Below are 19817 nucleotides of genomic sequence, written 5' to 3'. Positions count from 1 at the left end.
TTCTCCTTCCATCACCCCTCCCCTTCCTGTCCTGCTCCGCTTTCTTCACTGGGCAGAGATGATAAGAGTGGGCCCTGAAGGCCGGCTGGCCCTGGGCAGGGCTATGCAGGATCTACAGGATGCCTGGGTGGGCAAGAACTCAGTACAACGTGCTGTGTAATTTTTAGAGAAACAAAAATCTTTCTTCAACAAAGTTTGTAAAGAAGCTCACTATGTGGGTTAATAAAAATAGAGGCTCCCCAGTGTGGAGCGAAGAGGGAGAGAGCAATCTCGGGGTCCCCGGCGGGTCGGTGTACTCACGCCCAGGGGAGCCTCCTCAACGTCAGTCCCTGTCCTCGTGGGCTGGGGAAGTGTGTGAGGTTTCAGCAGAGGACGGAGACGCTGCCCCTGACCGTGGCCTGTGTTGCAGGTGTCGCCGTGCGAGCGGTGCCGCTGCGAGGCCAGCGGGGAAGTGCTGTGCGCGGTGTCCGCGTGTCCACAGACCGAGTGCGTGGACCCCGTGTACGAGCCGGACCAGTGCTGCCCCATCTGCAAAAACGGTAGGTGCCTGCGCGGTTAGCCCTGCGCGCGGCAATGACGCACGCGTTCCCGAGCGCTTTCCGTGGACGCAGGAAGAGAGGCACGATGAGACGCAGGACGGGAAGAGCAGGCTGCAGGATGGGACGCTTGTGAGTTTCGGTATTTGCATCCACGCCCTAGCACGCGAGTCCTTGCCCTCTGGGCTCCGGGGAACCTGCGGGAGCTGGGTTCCAGTAAGGCCAGCCCTCTTATTGGTATCAGTTCCATGCTTTAAAGGTGTTTAAGTTCTTTGGAGGAAAATTCAATTTCCACTGTCGGGGCGAGTCGCTTACTTTAATTTAACTTTGTTTGTTCTTGCAAAGCAGTTTCTCTCTTTCCGCCACAAATCAAACATGCCGGTTGGGCTCATTTACTTTTCATTACTAAGTGAATTAAACGTGGAACACCGTTGAATGTTTTTCTTAAGCAAATTTGGCAGGAAGAGAAAGAAGCCTCTCTTCTTCCGTGTGAGAGGCCAGGGGAGATGGGAAGCCTCCTGTGCTTTGTCAAAGAGAAATGGCAGGAGGGACGTGGTTAGCCAGGGAGAGTGTCTCCTCAACCTGCAGGGTGGAAACTGCTTTGTACCTGAGCTCTGAGCCTGTCTGGGCACCACTTATGGGAGTGTTGATGAGAGTGGGTTCTTCAGGAGGGGGGTTGAACAACTGTGACCCAGGTGGGTGGATGGATGAAGCGCTTGGAAGAGAGTTGACTCTGGTCACGCAAGCGCATCTTCAGGTACAGGGGGGTCCTGCCTTGGGAGGGTGTTGGGCTGCCTCTGTGTGGCCCCAAGGCCATGATGCAAGATGAGGCCAGAGCAGGGTGTCTCAGAAAGATGAAAGCAACTCCCCCATGGCCAGAGTGTGTCAAAGAAGTGATGAGCTTACTTGTGAGGTTACCAGCTTGTCAGCTGTGGAGTTGCTGGACATCAAGCCAGGAGATGTGGGCCTGGTCAGTGGCGGATGGTTACCCGGGCTGTTACTAGTGTCTGAGGTCATTCTGAGATTCTGCCATAATGCCCATCGCTGTTGTGTGGCTGTGAGGTGCCACAGACACCTCCAGGCACACACAGACAGCCAGATGTCACCACGGGAGATTTTTCGATTCTTGAAAGAAGTCAATAGGAGAGGAGGTGAAGTTTCTGTGGAAGCAGGATGCGGCAGCATCTCAGTGGGCTGTGGAGAGAAGGGAGCCTGGAGAAGGGGGAGCTGGTAACTGCGTAGGTTTGGGACCAGGACCTTTGAGGTCCAGGCTGCAGTGCGCTGAGCTTGGCGGCCTGGTTCCGCCTCTCCCCGAGTCAACAGTATTTAGTGAATAGCTTCAATACAAGTAGCTCAAATAGTTGGCGTCCTAAGTATCCAAGATACTGTGTCTCACTTGTCAGTTATGATAAAAAACAAAGTTTTGGCCTTAGACAGTCAGGGAGTCCTCATCTCAATGTTTACAAAAGATAGGAAAACGTGACTTGCATCCTTGAGGATTTTTTCAACCCCAAAAGCTTTATAAAAATTTCAAACCTACAGAATATTGATAAATAGCACAAGGAACAGAGATATATCCTTCACTATCTATACCCATTGTTCAAATTTCCCTGTTTTGTTTGCTTTATGTCTTTTGATCTCTATCTTTGTCCCCATCTCTGTATATAACTCAATATTATCAATATATTTGCTTAGTTGTTCTTTTCCATAAAACACGCAGGATATCTTCTGTTTGTACCACAATCAGCATGAAACCTACTGGGCAAAGTTCACGATTTTTTTGCAGTTCTTTTTGCCCTGAAGATATATCCCAGTTACAGTATAGAGTTAGAAATTCTTTGAATTAATTCTTTATCTTGTGTGAATATGTTGAAATGTTATGAAGATTTAAAGTCACTTATTTCTGTTTGGTTCAGTTTTTATTATTAAGACATAATTTTATTTTTTGGATAAGCAAACAATGTTCAAAAGTAAATTCTGTATAAATAAGGTCTGACCAGAGACTCGCGGGATGTTTTAATATTGTACTGATGTTTTGAGGGGAGAGAAGATGGTTGTTCTGAAGTCAAACTTCTAAACACTCTGCCTCTAACTTTGAGAGACAGCATAAAATGAAGTAAGGCAGGATTTGGTGAGTATTATCTTAGAGACTCTTAGAAGGAGGATGAATATGTTTTTTAAAAAGCTAGATTAAGAAGGATTATTACAAAAGGATTTGTATTCAAAGGTTTGATCCAATTATATAAAAAAACTTTTTACTTTCAGAAATGGACCCATAAATAAATTTAAATGTGTCTAATCATGTAAGTTCTCTTTAAGTTTTGTTATAACTTATTCACTAGATATAATCTGGTTTTCATCTGTCTCTTTAGGTGTAGGGTATTTTGACCTTGACAGGGCAGATGGTGCCTGGAATTCTTAGTGAAAATTTTGCTTGAAAAATGAGAACAGTTTCTCCCAGATATGAAAGTCCTGTAATAGCTGTTGAGATCAGTGAATAATTTATGGCGGTCTGTCCCTATAGCTGCACACAAAAATCAGTATCTTCATAACAAAAAGTTACACATCTGATAGGTTACAGATTACAGGACATCAGAAGTGATGCCTTATATAAAATTACATGCTTGGATAGACTTAGCTTGGGTGGAACATGAAGGTTTTAACTCCTGATCTTGGGAAATCAGTCTTCACTTTCACACTCTAATGTTTTAACCTGTGGCATTAACTAACTCCTTCTCCCAACAGAAGCATAATAACAGTTCAGTTGCAAGCTGCCAAAATCACTTGCATCAAAGGTGCAGAAGTTTGAAATCAAGAATGCCTAGAATATAAATAAATGATCGCAAATCACATGCAACTTAAAACGTTCACGTTGTTGTCTTGCATAGATCAATCTCCCAAGGATGTTCTCTGATAAAATGGTGGTTTGTGTGGGGCTGGTTTTCGGATTTTTTTGGTGATACAGGGAGCGTTCTGCTGACTTTCAGGATTCAGAGTTCTCCCTGGCACTCGTGCGCCTCATGCAGCTCACACCCACCACACACATTCCCTTCAAGCTCCGTCCTGCGTGTGTGCACGTTTCCTTACTCTGAGTACTCAGAGGAAGAAAGCTGACGGATGTAGGGTGTTGGCCTTGAAATGGGAGAGTCTTGTTGGGACTAACTCTGGTTCTCCAATGTGGAATGTTATACCTGAGGGGGGATATGTATACCAAAAGCACAATTCACAGGGATTGTGTATCCCCCTGGAGTATTCACTGCTACTTGATGTTAGTTATTTACAGCTTTATTTCCACCAGAGAATGAGGACGGCTATTTTTTAGAGGAAAAGGACAGTTTTTACAAAACTTTAAAGATAAATACAGAGATTTCACATTACTAGACACACTTTCTTGGAAAACATGTGAGAGGCACTAAGAATTAGACACAGTTGGATTTTGTTTTTTTCCCTTGTGTATTTCAGACAGCAGGATAAGATCATAATTAAACCACATGTTGTGAGTTGCACAGCATCAAATGATGTGTGTGTGTGTGTGTGTGTGCGAGACATCCTTCTCATAAGGAAAAGACCATTCCCACATGGCTTCAACATTATACTTTTCTAAAATTTTTACCAAAGAAATAGTACCTATCTCATGGAAACACTTGGTCATTGCTTAAGATACTACAATTTTGTCCATAAAAAATAAAGGAAACTATGAGTATCAAAATTAATACTTGATTATACTGTTTCTTTTATAAAATTGGTATGTAAAAATCAGCTGTTATGTCTAGATTCTAGCAACAAACAAATATAAATGAATTAAAAAACTACTCTTTCAAATAACATCATACGTATCAAATAATTAGAAGTAAATATAACAAACTTGGACAAGATTGCCACACTTAAAAATCTTAAAGCTTTATTGAGAAAAATTAAAGAAATCCTCAGTAAATGGAAGGATAGACAATATAATAATCAGAAAACTCAGTAACATAAAGATGTTGGCAGCCTCAAATTATTCTGTTAAATAAACAAAATCTATGTATTCAGCATAATGCCAATAAAAAATAAACACAATGACTTTTATGTGCAAATTACCAAGTTTTAAAATCTACATGGAAATACAGAAGTTGAAAGCTAGCCAGTGAAATACTGAAGAAGAATAACGGAGCTGTAAAATCTACACTATAAAAGTGATGAACACGCTGTGGTATTGTCTCAAAGATCAAAAAACTGGCAAATGGGAACAGAATAGAGTCAGAAAAGACTCAGGCATAAAAGATCACCAGATGCATGATCACGCTGATCCTGTGGCACAGGGGAGGGTGCGATCTTTCCAGTAAATGGTACTAGGTGAGTTGGATAGCAGTCTGGAGATAAAGGTATCTCGACTCCTTCCTCACATAGTACCAAAAAATCAATTCCAAATGTATTACAGATTTAAATATGAAATTTAAAATAATGCTTTCAGAGGAAAACAGAGAACATCTTTATAATTTTGATTCAGCAAAGTTGAATTTTAAAAGATTCTTAAAAGACTTATCATATGGAAAGAATTGATAAGTTGAATTTTATTAAAATTAAGAACCTCTATTCATCAAACAACACTATTACACCAGTGCAAAGCAGCCCACATGTTGGGGAAAATATGCAATACATATATCTGACAAATGAATAAACCGTTCTAACACATCAAAACAGAGAGATGGAAAAGTAGGGACGAAGAGTAGAGAGAGAAAAATTTAAAGGAATTCCCACTATGTGGACCTCAGTGTCCTTCTTCTAGTTCCACGAATCATACAACAAGTTTTCTCACTGAGTTTTACATACTAGAATGCTGCTACTCACCACTATTTTCATAACACTATGTAATAGGATATGTTCTTGGTGCAGAGTCACAAGAGAAAAGTAAATTGAATTTCCTATTTTAGTGAAATTAAGCTAGTATTAATCTGGAGTAGTATAATGATAAATTAAGATGCATATTTTAATGCTTAGAAAAATCACTAAGAAAATCGACAAGGTGGTTGACCCTGGTGGTCCAGTGGCTGAGAATCTGCCTGCCAATGCAGGCGACATGGGTTTGAACCCTGACCTGGGAAGATTCCACATGCTATGGGACAACAGAGCCCACGTGCCACCACCGCTGAGCCTACGTGCTCCAGGGCCCATGCTCTATGAGAGAAGCTACCACAATGAGAAGCTGCCATGCTGCAGCTTGAGAGTAGCCCCTGCTCACTGCGACTAGAGAAAGCCCATGTGCAGTGATGAAGATGCAGCACAGTGAAAAACAAATAAATTTTTAAAATGAGAATTCTTGTGGCCCTAGTACTAAAGTGAAGCAAGGACATCACACAGAAAACACAACTACAGATCAATTTTTTCTGTGATTATAGGTGGAAAACTCCTTAACAAAATATTGACAATCTGAATTCAGCACCATAAAAAGGATGATACAGTATAACCAGATGAAATTTATCCCCAGATTGCAAGGTAGTATACATATTATCAAAAAGATGAAGAATAAAAAATAATTACCTCAAAAATGAAGGAAAAGTATTTGACAATATTAATTACTCACTGATGATTAAAGCTCCCAACAAAATAGAAAAAGTGAAATGTCTCATCCTGATACAGTGCAGCTAAGAATAATCTATGCAAAGTAAAGTGTTAGTTGCCCAGTTGTGTCTGACTCTTTGAGACCCCATAGACTGTAGCCCACCAGGCTCCTCTGTCCATGGAATTCTCCAGGCAACAATACCAGAGTGGGTAGCCATTCCCTTCTCCAGGGGATCTTCCCAAGCCAGGGATCAAACCCAGGTCTCCTGCACTGTAGGCAGATTCTTTACCCTCTGAGCCACCAGAGAATAATCCATAGCCATAGGTAACGTCATGCATAATAGTAAAGGCTAGATGCTGTGTCAGTAAGATCAGGGAAAAGGCAAGATTATCCACTTTTGCTACTTGTATCCATTACTGTAGTGGATATTCTACATGATGGTGAAAAAAAGAAGAAAATAATGATAGAGTAAATTAAGGGGTAAGTTGCTTTTACTCTGACATGTCATGATTCTGCATTTGAAAAATTCCAAAGTACACACACACACACACACACACAACTATTAGAACTAATGAAGAATAACATCAGATTAATGTATAAAAAGTCTATTTTTGGGTAGCAAGCAGTGAACCACTAGCAATAGACAGTAAAAAATGAAACAGAAAATAGTTCTATTTGCAATAGAATCAAAAACAGTAGAATACTAAGGGATAAATTTAACAACAAATGTGCAAGATTTGTACACTGAAAGCTACACATTATTACGGAAAGAAAGGAGATACAAATAAATGGAGAGACATTTTATGAATAGAAGTCTCAACATCATCAAGATTGCAGTTCTTCCAAAATTGATCTATAAATTCAATGAAATTCTGTACAAATCCCAGCATACTTTTTGAGTCAAAAATTGAAAAGGGGATCTTAAAATTCCTATGGATCATAAAGGATAGACAAAACAATTTGGAAAATAACAAAATTGAAGAATTGGTGCTCTCCAATTTCATAACATACTCTAAAGTCTTAATAATCGAAAACTGTGATGTTAGTACAAGCATAGACATGCTGTAATGAAACAGAATTGAAAGTCTAGAAGTAAGTCCAGAATATAAATCCTTATGTGTTTATTTTCCACCAACATACAAAGGCACTTTCAGTGGGGAAAAAATGAAAGTCTTTTCAACAAATGGGGCTAGAGCTATTACATACCCTTGTGTAAAAAGAAAGAAAAATAACTTAGATCCTTGCTTAGATCACTCCACATACAAGCATTAACTCAAAATGAATCACAGAATTAAATGTAAGGCTTTAAACTATGTAATTTTTATATAATAACAAATAAAACATCGTCATGACCTTTAGTTGGGTAAAGAGTTCTTAGATTCAACACCAAAACCATAATCCATAAAAGGGGGAAAAACTGATAAATTGAATGCCATAGAAATGAGAAGTTTCCATATTTCAGAACATATGATTACAAAAGTGAAAATATAAGCTATAGACTGTGAGAGAATGTTTACAAATTATGTATCTGATAAAAGTCTTTTGTCCATTGTGCATAAAGAACTCATATAACACAATGGCATAAACAGCCCAATAAAAATCGAGCAGAGTATTTGAACAGATAGTTCAGCAAAGAAGATAAACAGATGTAAATAAGCACATCAAAATATTCTCAACCTCCTTAGTCCTTAGGGAAATAAAAATTAAAGTCACGGTGAGATACCAGTATACCCCACTAGAATGGTTTTAATAATACTAATAAAGACAATACCAGGCTTGGCAAAGATGTGGAAGATGTGGAGAAACTAGACTCAGCAACTAGAACACATTGTTGGTGGGACTAGTCCATACACTTTGAAAATCAGTTTGGCATTTTCTTAAAAAGTGAAGCAAGTGAATTCCTTGGCAGTCCAGTGGTTAGCACTCAGAGCTTTCACTGCCAGGGCCCAGGTTCAATCCCTGGTCAGGGAACTAAGATCCCATAGGCCTCGTGATGCGGCCAAAAGAGAAGGAAAAAAAAAAGTGAAGAGAAAACTTAATATCTGTCCTAGCAATTCCATCCTGGAATTCAATCCCAGAAAATGAAACATATGTCTATGCAAAGGTGTAAGATAAATATTCATGACAGGATTATCCTTCATAGCCGAAAAAATGAAAATAATCCAAATGTCCTGCAGTGGTGAATAGATAAACAGCATGTGTTTATTTCCATGCAGTAGAATATTCAGTTCAGTCTCTCAGTCGTGTCCGACTCTTTGCGACCCCATGGACTGAAGCATGCCAGGCCTTCCTGTCCATCACCAACTCCTGGAGTCTACTCCAACTCATGTTGATTGAATCGGTGATGCCATCCAACCATCTTATCCTCTGTCGTCCCCTTCTCCCACCTTCAATCTTTCCCCATCAGGGTCTATTAAAAGAAATCAAGGACTTCCCTGGGTGTCCAATGGTGAAGATTGTGCCTTCCCATGCAGGGGCTGCTGGTTTGATCCTTGGTGTGGGAGCTAAGATGCCACATTCCTTGTGGCCCCAAAACCAAAATATAAAACAGAGGCAATATTCTAATGAATTCAATGTGGACTTTAAAATGGCCAACATTAAAAAAACTTAAAAAGAGAAATCAGCAAACTATGCATGCTACAAAATGGTTGTACCTCAAAAACATCCTGAATGAAAGAAGCGAGTTGCAGAGACCACATATTGTATGATTTTACTTATTTGGAATGTGTAGAGAAGACAGATTTTTTACAGAGAGAAAGCCCGTGGGATCAGACAGAGGATTAACAGAATTTACTGAGGTGATGGAATGTTTATTAATTGTGTTGGTTACTAAGATCATTAAATTGTATGCTTGCATTTAATGACTTTTATAGTATTTCAAATATGCCTCAATAAAGCCGTTAGAAATATAGACAGATCTCTTTAAAAGATGGCCCAGTGCAGTTTTTGTAATTTCCCTTGGCTGATTGCTAAGGCCAGCCTTGACTACACAGCCTTTCATCTTTCCTTAAGCCTTTCAAACCTGCACTGGTGGCTTAGCTGAGACCCTGCTAAGTATATACTGTTATGCACCTTGAAGGGCTTGGAGGTGGTAAAAAGTTGCAGGCACACAAGCCCATAAAGGTTTGTAGCTTTTTCTAGACTTTCTGGGCTTGGAGCCCCATGCCTGATGTAGATGTGCAAACCTCCGGTTCTCTACCCTTCACTTACAGTGTGAACACCTCTCTCCCTCCTTCAGTGCCTCTTCCCTGTGCCATTCTAGACTCTTCTTGGCGATCCAGCTTCCTAGGACACAGGGCTGCAGATCCCCTGAGAATGGAGGTTGCTGGCTGCCTCCAGGTCTCATGCAAATATTGTGCTCTTTGGGGATCCCAGACCCCAGAATGCAGTGTTCACCCCATTCAGGCCTGGTGAGCATCACCTGCAAGGCTTGTTATAACACAGACTCACTGATCCCTCCTGCTTTGCACAGTTCTGGATCCAGGTGGTCAGGGCTGGGGCCAGAGAGGGCTTCCCTGGTGGCTCAGACAGTAAAGAATCCACCTGCAATGCAGGAGACAGAGGTTCAATCCCTGGGTTGGGAAGATCCCCTGGAGGAGGGAATGGCAGCCCACTCCAGTATTCTTGCGTGGAGAATCCCATGGACAGAGGAGCCTGGGGGGCTACAGTTCTTGGGGTTGCAAAGAATTGGATGTGACTGAGCAACTAAGCATGAGAATGGGGCCAAAGAGTTTGCGTTTTTAGTATGTGCTTCCCTGGGTGCTTCTGGTGCTCTTGGTCTGGGGCCATCCTTGAAAAACTGTTGCTTTGAGGTACTGATCTTCTCAGTCTTTGATTTTTCCTTCCAAATTTAAGAAAAGAAGCATACTATGGAGCTGTGCAACTTTAGGCATGAATGAGATCTTTTTGAGGTTGTGAAGCATTTCATTGTTTTTCTAGAGATTTCAGAGTTTATAGAAATATGTAACATGTAATATTTTACCTTTTCATACTGTTTGTGGGGTACTCACAGCAAGAATACCAGAGTGAGTTGCCATTGCCTCTTCCAGTGGGCCACAGTTTGTCAGAACTCGACATTATGACCCCTCTGTCTTGGGTGCCCTGCACGACGTGGCTCTGGGCTTCATTGAGTTATGCCAACCCTTTGCCACGACAAGGCTATGATCCATGAAAGGGATCAAACCAGTATATCCTCAAGGAAATCAACCCTGAATATTCATTGGAAGGACTGATGTTGAAGCTGAAGCTCCAATACTTTGGCCACCTGATGCGAAGAGCCAACTCATTGAAAAGGACCCTGATGCCGGGAAAGATTGAGGGCAGGAAGAGAAGTGGGCAGCAGAGGATGAGATGGTTGGATGGTTTAGTACAGATCCCTGCTCCCCAACACCCTGTGTTTCAACAGCTCATTATTAGAGACAGGCTGCAGAGATGACTATACGTTTTCTAGTAGCCGAAGCAGAAAAGAAAGTCCTGATAAATATTACCTACAAAAAGAAATGCCCCAGAGAAAATTACTTCCTGCTGAACAATTTTCCTAAAAATAATACATAATTAAATTTTTTTTCACTCCAATTTACAGTCTCTGGGGGTGTAGAATTTTTTACTATTCTTATTTTTTATATTAAAAAATTAAAATGAAGACAGTTTAAATCTGATCACAGTGATTTAGTAACTTGCTGATATGAGGCATGTGGTATATTTTTCCCCGGTTTGGTATGCTTTGTTTTTCAATTTTATTGAAGTATAGTTGATTTACAATGTTGTTTTAAGTTCTGCTGTACACCAAAGTGACTCAGGTATACAGATATATATATATATATATTTTTTTTTTTTTCATTGTGGTTGGTCATGGGATATTGAATACAGTTCCCGGTGCTATACAGTAGGGTCTTGTTGTTTATCCATCTTATGTAGTGTCTCCTAATCCCAAACTCCTAATCCTTCCCTCTCCCCCGCAACTCCTTGGCAACCACAAGTCTTTTCCATATGTCTACGAGTCTGTTTTTATTTTGTAGATATGTTGATTTGTGTCATATTTTAGATTCCACATATAAATAATATCATGTGATATTTATTTTTCTCTTTCTGACTTAGTAAGATCATCTCTAGGTCCATTCATATTGCTGCAAATGGCATTTTTAAATATTTGTTAATGATTCGATATTTGTGTATTTGCAAAATTTTTACAAAATTGGTTTATGTCCAATGGTTAACGTCCATCACCATACAATTACAGATTTTTTCTTTTGATGAGAACTTTAAAAATCTAACCTCAGCAACTTTCACGTCCACAACACAGTATTAAGTAAAATCACCATCCTGTATGTTATATCCCTGTAACATAAATTTACAGCTCAAAATTCATTTTGATATTTGGCAAAACTAATACAATTTGTAAAGTTTAAAAATAAAATGAAATTAAAAAAAAAAAGAAATATGGGGTCTTAACCATTATACCACCACCAAAAAAAATAAAAAAATTTACAGCTCAAAGTTTATACTTTTTAACTCCCTTCTCAGTATTTTTAATGTAAAAACGTTATTCACCTCCTTGTTAGCATTTCCCAAGAGCTCAACTCCAAAGTGCTAGCATATTTCTATTCCGTGTGTTGACTTACACTTTGGTTTTGTGGGAGCGATGATTCAGAGGCTATTCCATGAATCCTCACAAAACCCACTGGGCACCCATATTTATGTTTTCGAGAAGCATTCACCTGCCCCACAGTGTTCCTCATCCTTCATGAACTAAGATCAGCTCTGGGTTTGCGAAGGTCCACGCCAGATCAGGGTCCTCGGTGTCCTGAGCTCAGACAGCTCTCAGATCTCTTCACTTCTGACACGTTAGACCAAGAGAAGAGATGGGTCGGGTTTGATCTCTTGAATTCAGGAGCTTAATTTGTTTCCCATCTCCTTGGGAAATCTTTGAATCATCAGCTCCTCATTGCAAATTTGTGGATAGCTTAAAATGACACTTTTGTTTGCAAACATTGGGCATTCTCTCAGTTTTTAAGAGACTGCCACAAAGTCGTTGTTGCCTGATTATCACAATGAAGTGCTTTTCTGAGTGAAGTGCGTGTTGAAACTTCTAGGCAGAAAGTGCACGACTCTGGCTTTATTTGCGTGTTTCGTAGAGTCCAGCTGCATCTAACCTTGGATTTCAGACGGTGCTAGGACTCAGATCATAGACCAGTCTCCACGAGGCTCGGCCACTTTACATGATGCTCTGTGAACTTGCAGAGGACCAGCCTGGAGCCCCTTCCTAGTCCCCCTTCCTTATAAAGACGTAAGCACAAATGTCCTCACTCAGAAAACCTTCGCTAACCTGCTTCCTGAAGCAGGTTAATTCCCCTATGGGTCCTTCTCACAGCCCAGAGCTTGAATCACATTGTCTTCTTATGTAGGAAAGGTGGAGACAGGTAATTAAAACTGCTCTTTTGTTGAATATTTGACTCTTTTTTTTTTTTTGGTCTTTTGTAGAGGAGTCTGTGTGTGTGTGCATATTTATTGCTTTTATAAAACAAGGAGGCACTTATTATATATTTTCCATCACATGCAAGGATGAGTCAGGTTCCTGCCCTTAATGAGTTCATCAACTAGAGGGGAAGTGGTCTGTAAATATTGTGTCTGCTGCTTTCCTTGAATGATGATGAAAGTGGTGAGGAAAGTAGGGGAAAAACTGCAGGAAACATCGCCAAGTGTGCGGCCTCTGTTTGCTTTGAATTATTTCTTGAGGATAACCTCCCAGGAGTGAGATGATTAGGGCAAAGGCTTGGAACATTTTTATCACTCTGATAATATCGCCATGTTGTTTTATAGGAGGTCATATATAATGTGAAACCTCTGGTTCTGTGATAAAATTGCTAGCCTTGTATTAATTTAATTTATAGAAGACAGTGTCCATGGTTTGAGTATTAAGCCCAAAAACTCGACAATAGCTTGATGATATTTTTCTTTCAATGTGTTCTACTCTTTCACATTCTTAACAAAATACCTTTAAAGAGAAGGTTGAGTGGTTCTTGATGGTTGAAAGTCATTGATGTGGAATCCAATTTCTGGGGACTTCCCTGGTGCTCCAGTGGTTAAGAATTTGCTTTGCAATGCAGGGAACTAGGGTTCCATCCCTGGTCCGGGAACTGCGATCCCACATGCTGAGGGGCAACTAAGCCAGTGTGCTGCAATTAAGTAAAATAAATAAATAAAGATTTTTAAAAATCATATTTAAAAAAAAAAAAAAAACAATTATTGGACTGCCCTGGAATACAATGCAGTCTTCAGAATAAGAATTTGATCAAGTAACCTCATCTCTCTGTAATCCTTTCTGGAAAATGAGCATATTAAGTGTAGCTGTATCTATGGATGCTTTTTGACAGTTAAGTAAGGAGGTGGGTTTATGTGAGTTTCATTCATCCAATCAGCAGATACTGTTGGATCCTCTGCTTTGTGCCAGGAGATAAGACGGCAAATGGAGAAGATCACAGGAGGGACCCGAGTGACCTCACTGGGGAAGGAGGCTGTGATGGGGCAGGGAGGACTGCAGTCCTGCGGGCTGTGGAGGGATGAAGATGCCCTGTGTGTGGGCTAGGATAGCCCCACAGGCCTGCAAGTGGAGGCATGGCTGGGTCCTGAGAGGCGAGGGCAGGGGGGTGGCACAGACCAGCTCTCGAATGACCATTAGGCCGTGTTAGGGGGTCAGATTTAATCTCGAGGTAGCAAGGCACCAGAGAAGCGCCTGGAGGGTGGGAGAGGCGCACTTGCATTTGAACAGAAGCAGTTATTCTGCTGGTGAGACCCAGGGTGCTTGAAGGGAAGGTTGAAGGTTCTGTTGGAACAAAGACCATGATTCACAGATACTCTTTGTCCAGCATGTGCAGCTGTCGGCTTAGACTAAACCTGGAGAAGCATCATGGAAAACCCTGGCTTTGGAGCTGGACACGAGTCTCCAGATGAACCCCTGTCCCCCGATTGGACTTGCTTATTGTCTTCACATACTTAGGATGAAGGATGCTTATCCCTAGGTCATCATGCTTATCCCAGACTTGTCATGAGGATTAAATGCAAAGTGCCTGCTGCCCAGTCAAGCCTCAGGGCCGTTTTCTCCCGTCCTTGGCTTCCTAGGGGCTCCATTTAAAATAGTGCTTCTTATCAAATAGATAGTCAACAAGGACCTCCTGTAAAACACAGGGAATTCTACTCAATACTCTGTAATAACCTATATGGGGAAAGAATCTGAGAAAACTAGAAATGTATATATGTACATAGAACTAAATCACTTTGCTCTTCTATCCCTGAAACTAACACAACACTGTAAATCAACTACATTCCAATTAAAAAATAGTTTTAAAAATACTTTTAAAAAAATGCTGTGCTTCCTAAAAATTCCACATGTTTTTCTTTCACCAGTTTTTTTTTTCAAGGAAACCCTAAATTTGTACCACAAATGCTGTGGCAGCTTGTCCAGCCTCAGCCAGGAGTGAGGACCTCAGCTGTAAAAGAGGTCACGTTTCCAGCTGTATTTCACAAGCAAGATTATTTGTTCTCTGTAAGATTATCCATACATACTCCCTCACCATCATTCATCTGTTAAAAGCCACTTGGTCATTAATACAGTTGTCTCACATTATCTCCAGCCTGTGTCCTCAGCAAAAGGGAAATCAATTGTCACAAGATACAATAAAGCCATTCATCCAAGGCGGGCAGGTACCTTCACCCCATCCACAGCTTGATCAATAGTGCCATTCCCAGAGGTAAGTTGAATTGCTTTCAGAACCCTTCCATGGGATGTGTTCTCGTAGAAATGAGCTGTCAGTGGCCGACAGTTTTAGACAAATAGCCCCATGGACAGCTCACCCAATCTGTCTCCATCTCGAAGAGAACAAGCCAATGAATATTCTCCTCAAAGGCCTTCAATGGGTACGTCCATGAGATGTCAAATATCCTCTTTGATGATCAGCAGACACATTCTGCTCTTACACTAACAGCAAAACCCAAAGCTCTTATTTGTCTTTCAGGAAGATAAACTCCAGGTATAAAAGAGCCCATTACCCTGGGAGGTACCCATAAACCACTGGTTCTGAAAATTGCATCTCATCTTTCTCAGACAAATGCCTTCACTTAAGAGCAGTTACAATTTGGTAATCCTGACAGCTGTGAACTGAATTTATCTTTAATCACACATTCGCTGAGTGTCTGTGGGAAGCACGTCAGCCATCACTAAACAAAGCATTATTGTAGGGAGAGAGACATCACCATTCTTTAATCAGGAGCATTCACATGTTTTAGACAATAAGAGAGGTAGGCCTCTGAATAGACTGTCTATATTTTAACCTATGTGATGCCCTGATTCTCATAACACTGGATAAAAATGCAGTAGTTTGAATAACGCTTCGGTCACCTGAGGACGTGCAGTCCCGGTGGGTACCAAAAACACTTTAAATTTTATCCCTTGAGAGCCCCGGATGCTGGTACACCTGCATCCAGGTCCTCTGGAGGGGACTGAGTAAAGATGGCTGGACTTTGAAGGAGGGCAGACAGTGATGCAATGCCCAGCAGTCTTTTCTGACCATTAGAACTATTCCTCAGCAGTTTTCAGCAGCTGAGGAGCCTGATCCAGAGATTAATACTTTCCAAATTGGACCAGATGACTTGAAGAGCCCTTCAGTGCTAAAAACTCCATTATTATTTGACACTATGTGTATACGGACACTATATATTTAGTGTCTCACAATAATAATAACTCTATTATTCTTTGACACTAATGCAAACCTGTCCCAGGCAGCCTTACTCAACAATCCACTTTGGGGACATGGAAGGAACAAGATTCCTTTCTTTGGTTAATTCAGATGTTTGCTTATTTTTCCCCCATCTTCATTATATCAGTAAGTCATTTCATAAATTAACAAGATAAAAGTTAAAACACTTCCTCTTTGAATACCCATAGAGAGAAGATCCTATATCACCTTCCCCTAAAGTGAGTGGAAAGACGTGTAAAATCCAGGCAGGGGGACTGGGGCCTCCCCAGGGGCCTAGAGCAGGCAGCAGGGTTGCTGGCTCTGGGTTCCCCACCCTCCTGTGCTGCATGTCTAGGCCTCACTTTCATTTATGTCAAAGGGGATAAACAAAATGGGAGAGATATATATGAAGTTGCCTTTATAAATTTTATACATATATAATGCTCATTTGCTCAGTTGAGTTTGACTCTTGGCGACCAGCCCCATGGACTGTACCCCACCAGCCTCTTCTGTCCATGGGATTTCCTGGGGAAGAATACTGGAATGGGTTGCCATTTCTTCCTCCTGGGGATCTTTCCAACCCAGGGATCAAACCTGCATCTCTTATGTCTCCTCCACTGGCAGGCAGGTTTTTACCACTAGCGCCACTTGGTAAGCCATGTGTGTGTGTGTGTGTGTGTGTGTGTGTGTGTGGATATATGTATACTAAAGATGGTGGACTAGAAGGATGTGTGCTCATCTTCTCTGGCGAGAACACTGGAATTGTATAGTCAAAGCTTTGGTTTTTCCAGTAGTCATATATGGATGTGAGAATTGAACCATAAAGAAGGCTGAGCACCAAAGAATTGATGCTTTTGAACAGTGGTGTTGGAGAAGACTCTTGAGAGTCCCTTGGACTACAAGGAGATCCAACCAGTCAATCCCAAAGGAAATCAAACCTGAATATTCATTAGAAGGACTGATACTGAAACCAAAAGCTCCAATCCTTTGGCCACCTGATGCAAAGACCCAACTCATTAGAAAAGACCCTGATGCTGGGAATGACTGGAGGCAGGAGGAGAAGGGGACGACAGAGGAGGAGATGGTTGGATGGCGTCACTGACTCAATGGACATGAGTTTGAGCAAGCTCCAGGAGATGGTGAAGGACAAGGAAGCCTGGGGTGCTGCAGTCCATAAGGTCACAAAGAGTCGGACGTGACTGAACGACTGAATAACAACAAAATATATATAAAATTTAAAGGAGGGCTATGCCTTAGGAAATAAGTGATTGATATTTTCAAAAGTATCATACATTTCCCCCTAAAAGTCCCAAATTCAGTTATCTCCTACTATTTAGATTTTTGAAGGCCCCTCGCCACCCCTTGGAGAGGCCCAGCACACAGCCTCCTGCTTTCCCGCAGGCCCTGCCTGCTTGGGCAGACCCTGCCCAGAGCTTCAGCCGTATCACTCACCTGCTCTGCTGCGGTTGCTCCCTCCACCTGGAGTGCATCAGAACACTCTGGAACAGACCTGTTTTCCAGGGCCAGTGCCCACACCTGTGTCCTCTATTACGCACACTTCTCACCTTCCTTCACAGAGAAGCCTGCGGCCCCGGACATTGGCTCCCACAGGAGTGATGCCTCGATGGCCAGTTCCTTCCTGTGCAGCCGTGAATGGCCCCGAGGCCAGGGAATTGCTTGCTTTATTGTCCATTCTTAGCTGTTGAGAATAAAATGTTAATTACAGTATTTTTTATATGTCTCCGGGATCTTATTTAGATCTTATTAGAACTTCCTTCTAAATAAGACCAGTCTCCCTGCCCTGACTTTGAAAGAGTGAGCATACCAAGCTCCCGAAACCCTGGAAGGAAATTTTGTCTTTTCAGCTCTGTCTGGTAAATACCTTCCTGACCCTCAGCCCCACTGGCTCTCCGGGCACTGACCCATTTTGAGTGCCAGGAACATCTCACACCAACTGCTTCAAACCCCAGGCTCCAGGAAATCATGATCACCAAGGCCGCCTGCTGTTCATTATGTAAGATACAGCATCGAAATAATGAAGATGTAAGACTGTTCCCTCTGGCCCCTGAGTAATGAAAAGCCTCCAGGAAGGGCTCATTCATTAAGTTTTTATAAGCCGGGGTAGGGTGGGGGTGGGAATAAAAGGATATTTGTTTTAAGGAAAGCTATTTTCATCCAGTCTGGTCTTACTTTGGAGGAAATTTGGAGAGAATGTAAATTTATTTTAAAAAAAAAGAAAACTGAAATCCAGCGCCCTCCAAGTGGTCTTTTACCTGTGGGGGAAATGCTTAACATTTTCTTCACAAATTCTAATCAATCACACAAGAACCTGGTTTTTGTTCTGTGTTCTGACGGCATGTTCATATACTGGGAATGCAAAGAAAAGCTGAAATTGGCTCTTCTTCCCCATCATTTAAACTTACAGTAATTTACAACACCTCATTCAGTTCAGTTCAGTTCAGTCACCCAGTCGTGTCGGACTCCTCATTAAATGGGCAAAAATCCAAAATTTCAAAAAATTTTTTTTGAAATTGCTAAAAAGATGAAAAGGCCAGTTCTACCCCAAGGGATTCTCCAGGCAAAGGAGCCTAGTTGGTTACAGTCCATGGGGTCGCAAAGTCGGACACGACTGAAGCGACTTAGCACACGCATGTGCCCCAAGGGAGCAGTAGTCTGGCAGGATGGGGCTCCCTGAGAAGGTGATTGGACGGGAATGAGCAGCTGAGCCTTGCCCCACTACTCTCCTGACTCCTCCACCCTTGTCATGCAAGTCTGAATAACGTTTTACTGTTTATCAAATAGGGCTTCCCTGATAACTCAGCTGGTAAAGAATTTACCTGCAATGCAGGAGACCCTGGTTTGATTCCTGGGTCAGGAAGATTCCCTGGAGAATGGATAGGCTACCCACTCCAATATTCATGGTCTTCCCTTGTGGCTTAGCCAGTTATTAATGATTTTCTTAGCATCAGGCTTAAACAAAAGTTTTTAAAGAAATGAAATTAGCAAGAAAGTGAACATTTAAAAAACCTTTAATATTGATTTTCTGTTTCTCAAAGCTATTGGTGATGAACATGCAATTTGCACAAACTTTGTCTAGTCATTTTGGAGGGTTGTAGTAAACTCACTGAACACATAGAAATAAACTAGAATACATCTGTCTATTTAAGAAGCATCAGCTTCTAGTTCATAAGTTGGTAGTCGTTTTAAGAAGACCGTCTAAAGACAGTGATTTAACAGGCATGACAGTAGAAGACGTGACAAAGCTGTCATTCTCTGAGCTGTGAGTTCTCATTGAGAGTCGCTTAATCCGGATTAACGTTACTCCTTTTCAACCACAGGGTTTCATGTATTTGTACAGAAAGTAAAACAACAGCTGTCAATAAGTTGTCTCCAATAGAAATAGAAAAACAGTAAAAAATTAAATAATGTCAGTGTTACATCAGTATTTCATGTGCTTCAGATAGATCAATTCAGCTATTTTCAAAAACAAAGTCAGTTGACTTTTTTACAATTCAGTTTCAAGAATCAGGGCCAGGCTTTTGGAAATTAATTTCATCAAAGACAAAACATCTAGTGTGATTGCTAATTCTATTTTAGGCGCATTTTGAGAAGTTCGATGTTGAAAGTAAAATTATTTTTAACTGCTACTATGAATTCAATTTTGCAGAAAAGAGCATCATTATAAAAACATGACCTACCTAACTTAAGGAATCAGTTGGGTAGATTTGAAGTTGATTGTGGTACATATGTTATTCATAATTGTATCCCAACAAATTGATATGCTAGAAATAACTACAGAAGCAATAATTGTCAAAATTATTAAATGATTTTCTAAGCATGTCTTTTTTGCGAATAAAAACTCAGCTTGGCAATAGCGCTTCTTTTGCCAGCTGGATTTTTTCCTTTAGAAATTTTTGAACCTGGGAAGAACCACTGTGAAGTCAAGCTAAGTGCTTGAAAACAATTTTTGACTTATTTTTGTAGATGAATTCTCTGTATTTTGGCTGC

The 19817-nt window shown here is 41.1% G+C and overlaps 1 protein-coding gene across 2 annotated transcripts in view; it reads left to right on the top strand.

Moving 5' to 3' along the window:
• VWC2 (von Willebrand factor C domain containing 2) overlaps positions 1-19817 on the top strand; it is a 136912-nt gene that overhangs the window by 35925 nt on the left and 81170 nt on the right. For both annotated transcript variants that reach the window (XM_010803968.4, XM_059885794.1), the window contains one exon: positions 410-539. In XM_010803968.4, the coding sequence (XP_010802270.2) occupies positions 410-539 (130 nt within the window). The remainder of the gene's footprint in view (positions 1-409; positions 540-19817) is intronic.

Source organism: Bos taurus, chromosome 4, assembly GCF_002263795.3.
Source record: "Bos taurus isolate L1 Dominette 01449 registration number 42190680 breed Hereford chromosome 4, ARS-UCD2.0, whole genome shotgun sequence".
NCBI lineage: Eukaryota > Metazoa > Chordata > Mammalia > Artiodactyla > Bovidae > Bos > Bos taurus.
This window is presented reverse-complemented; position numbering and strand designations above follow the sequence as displayed.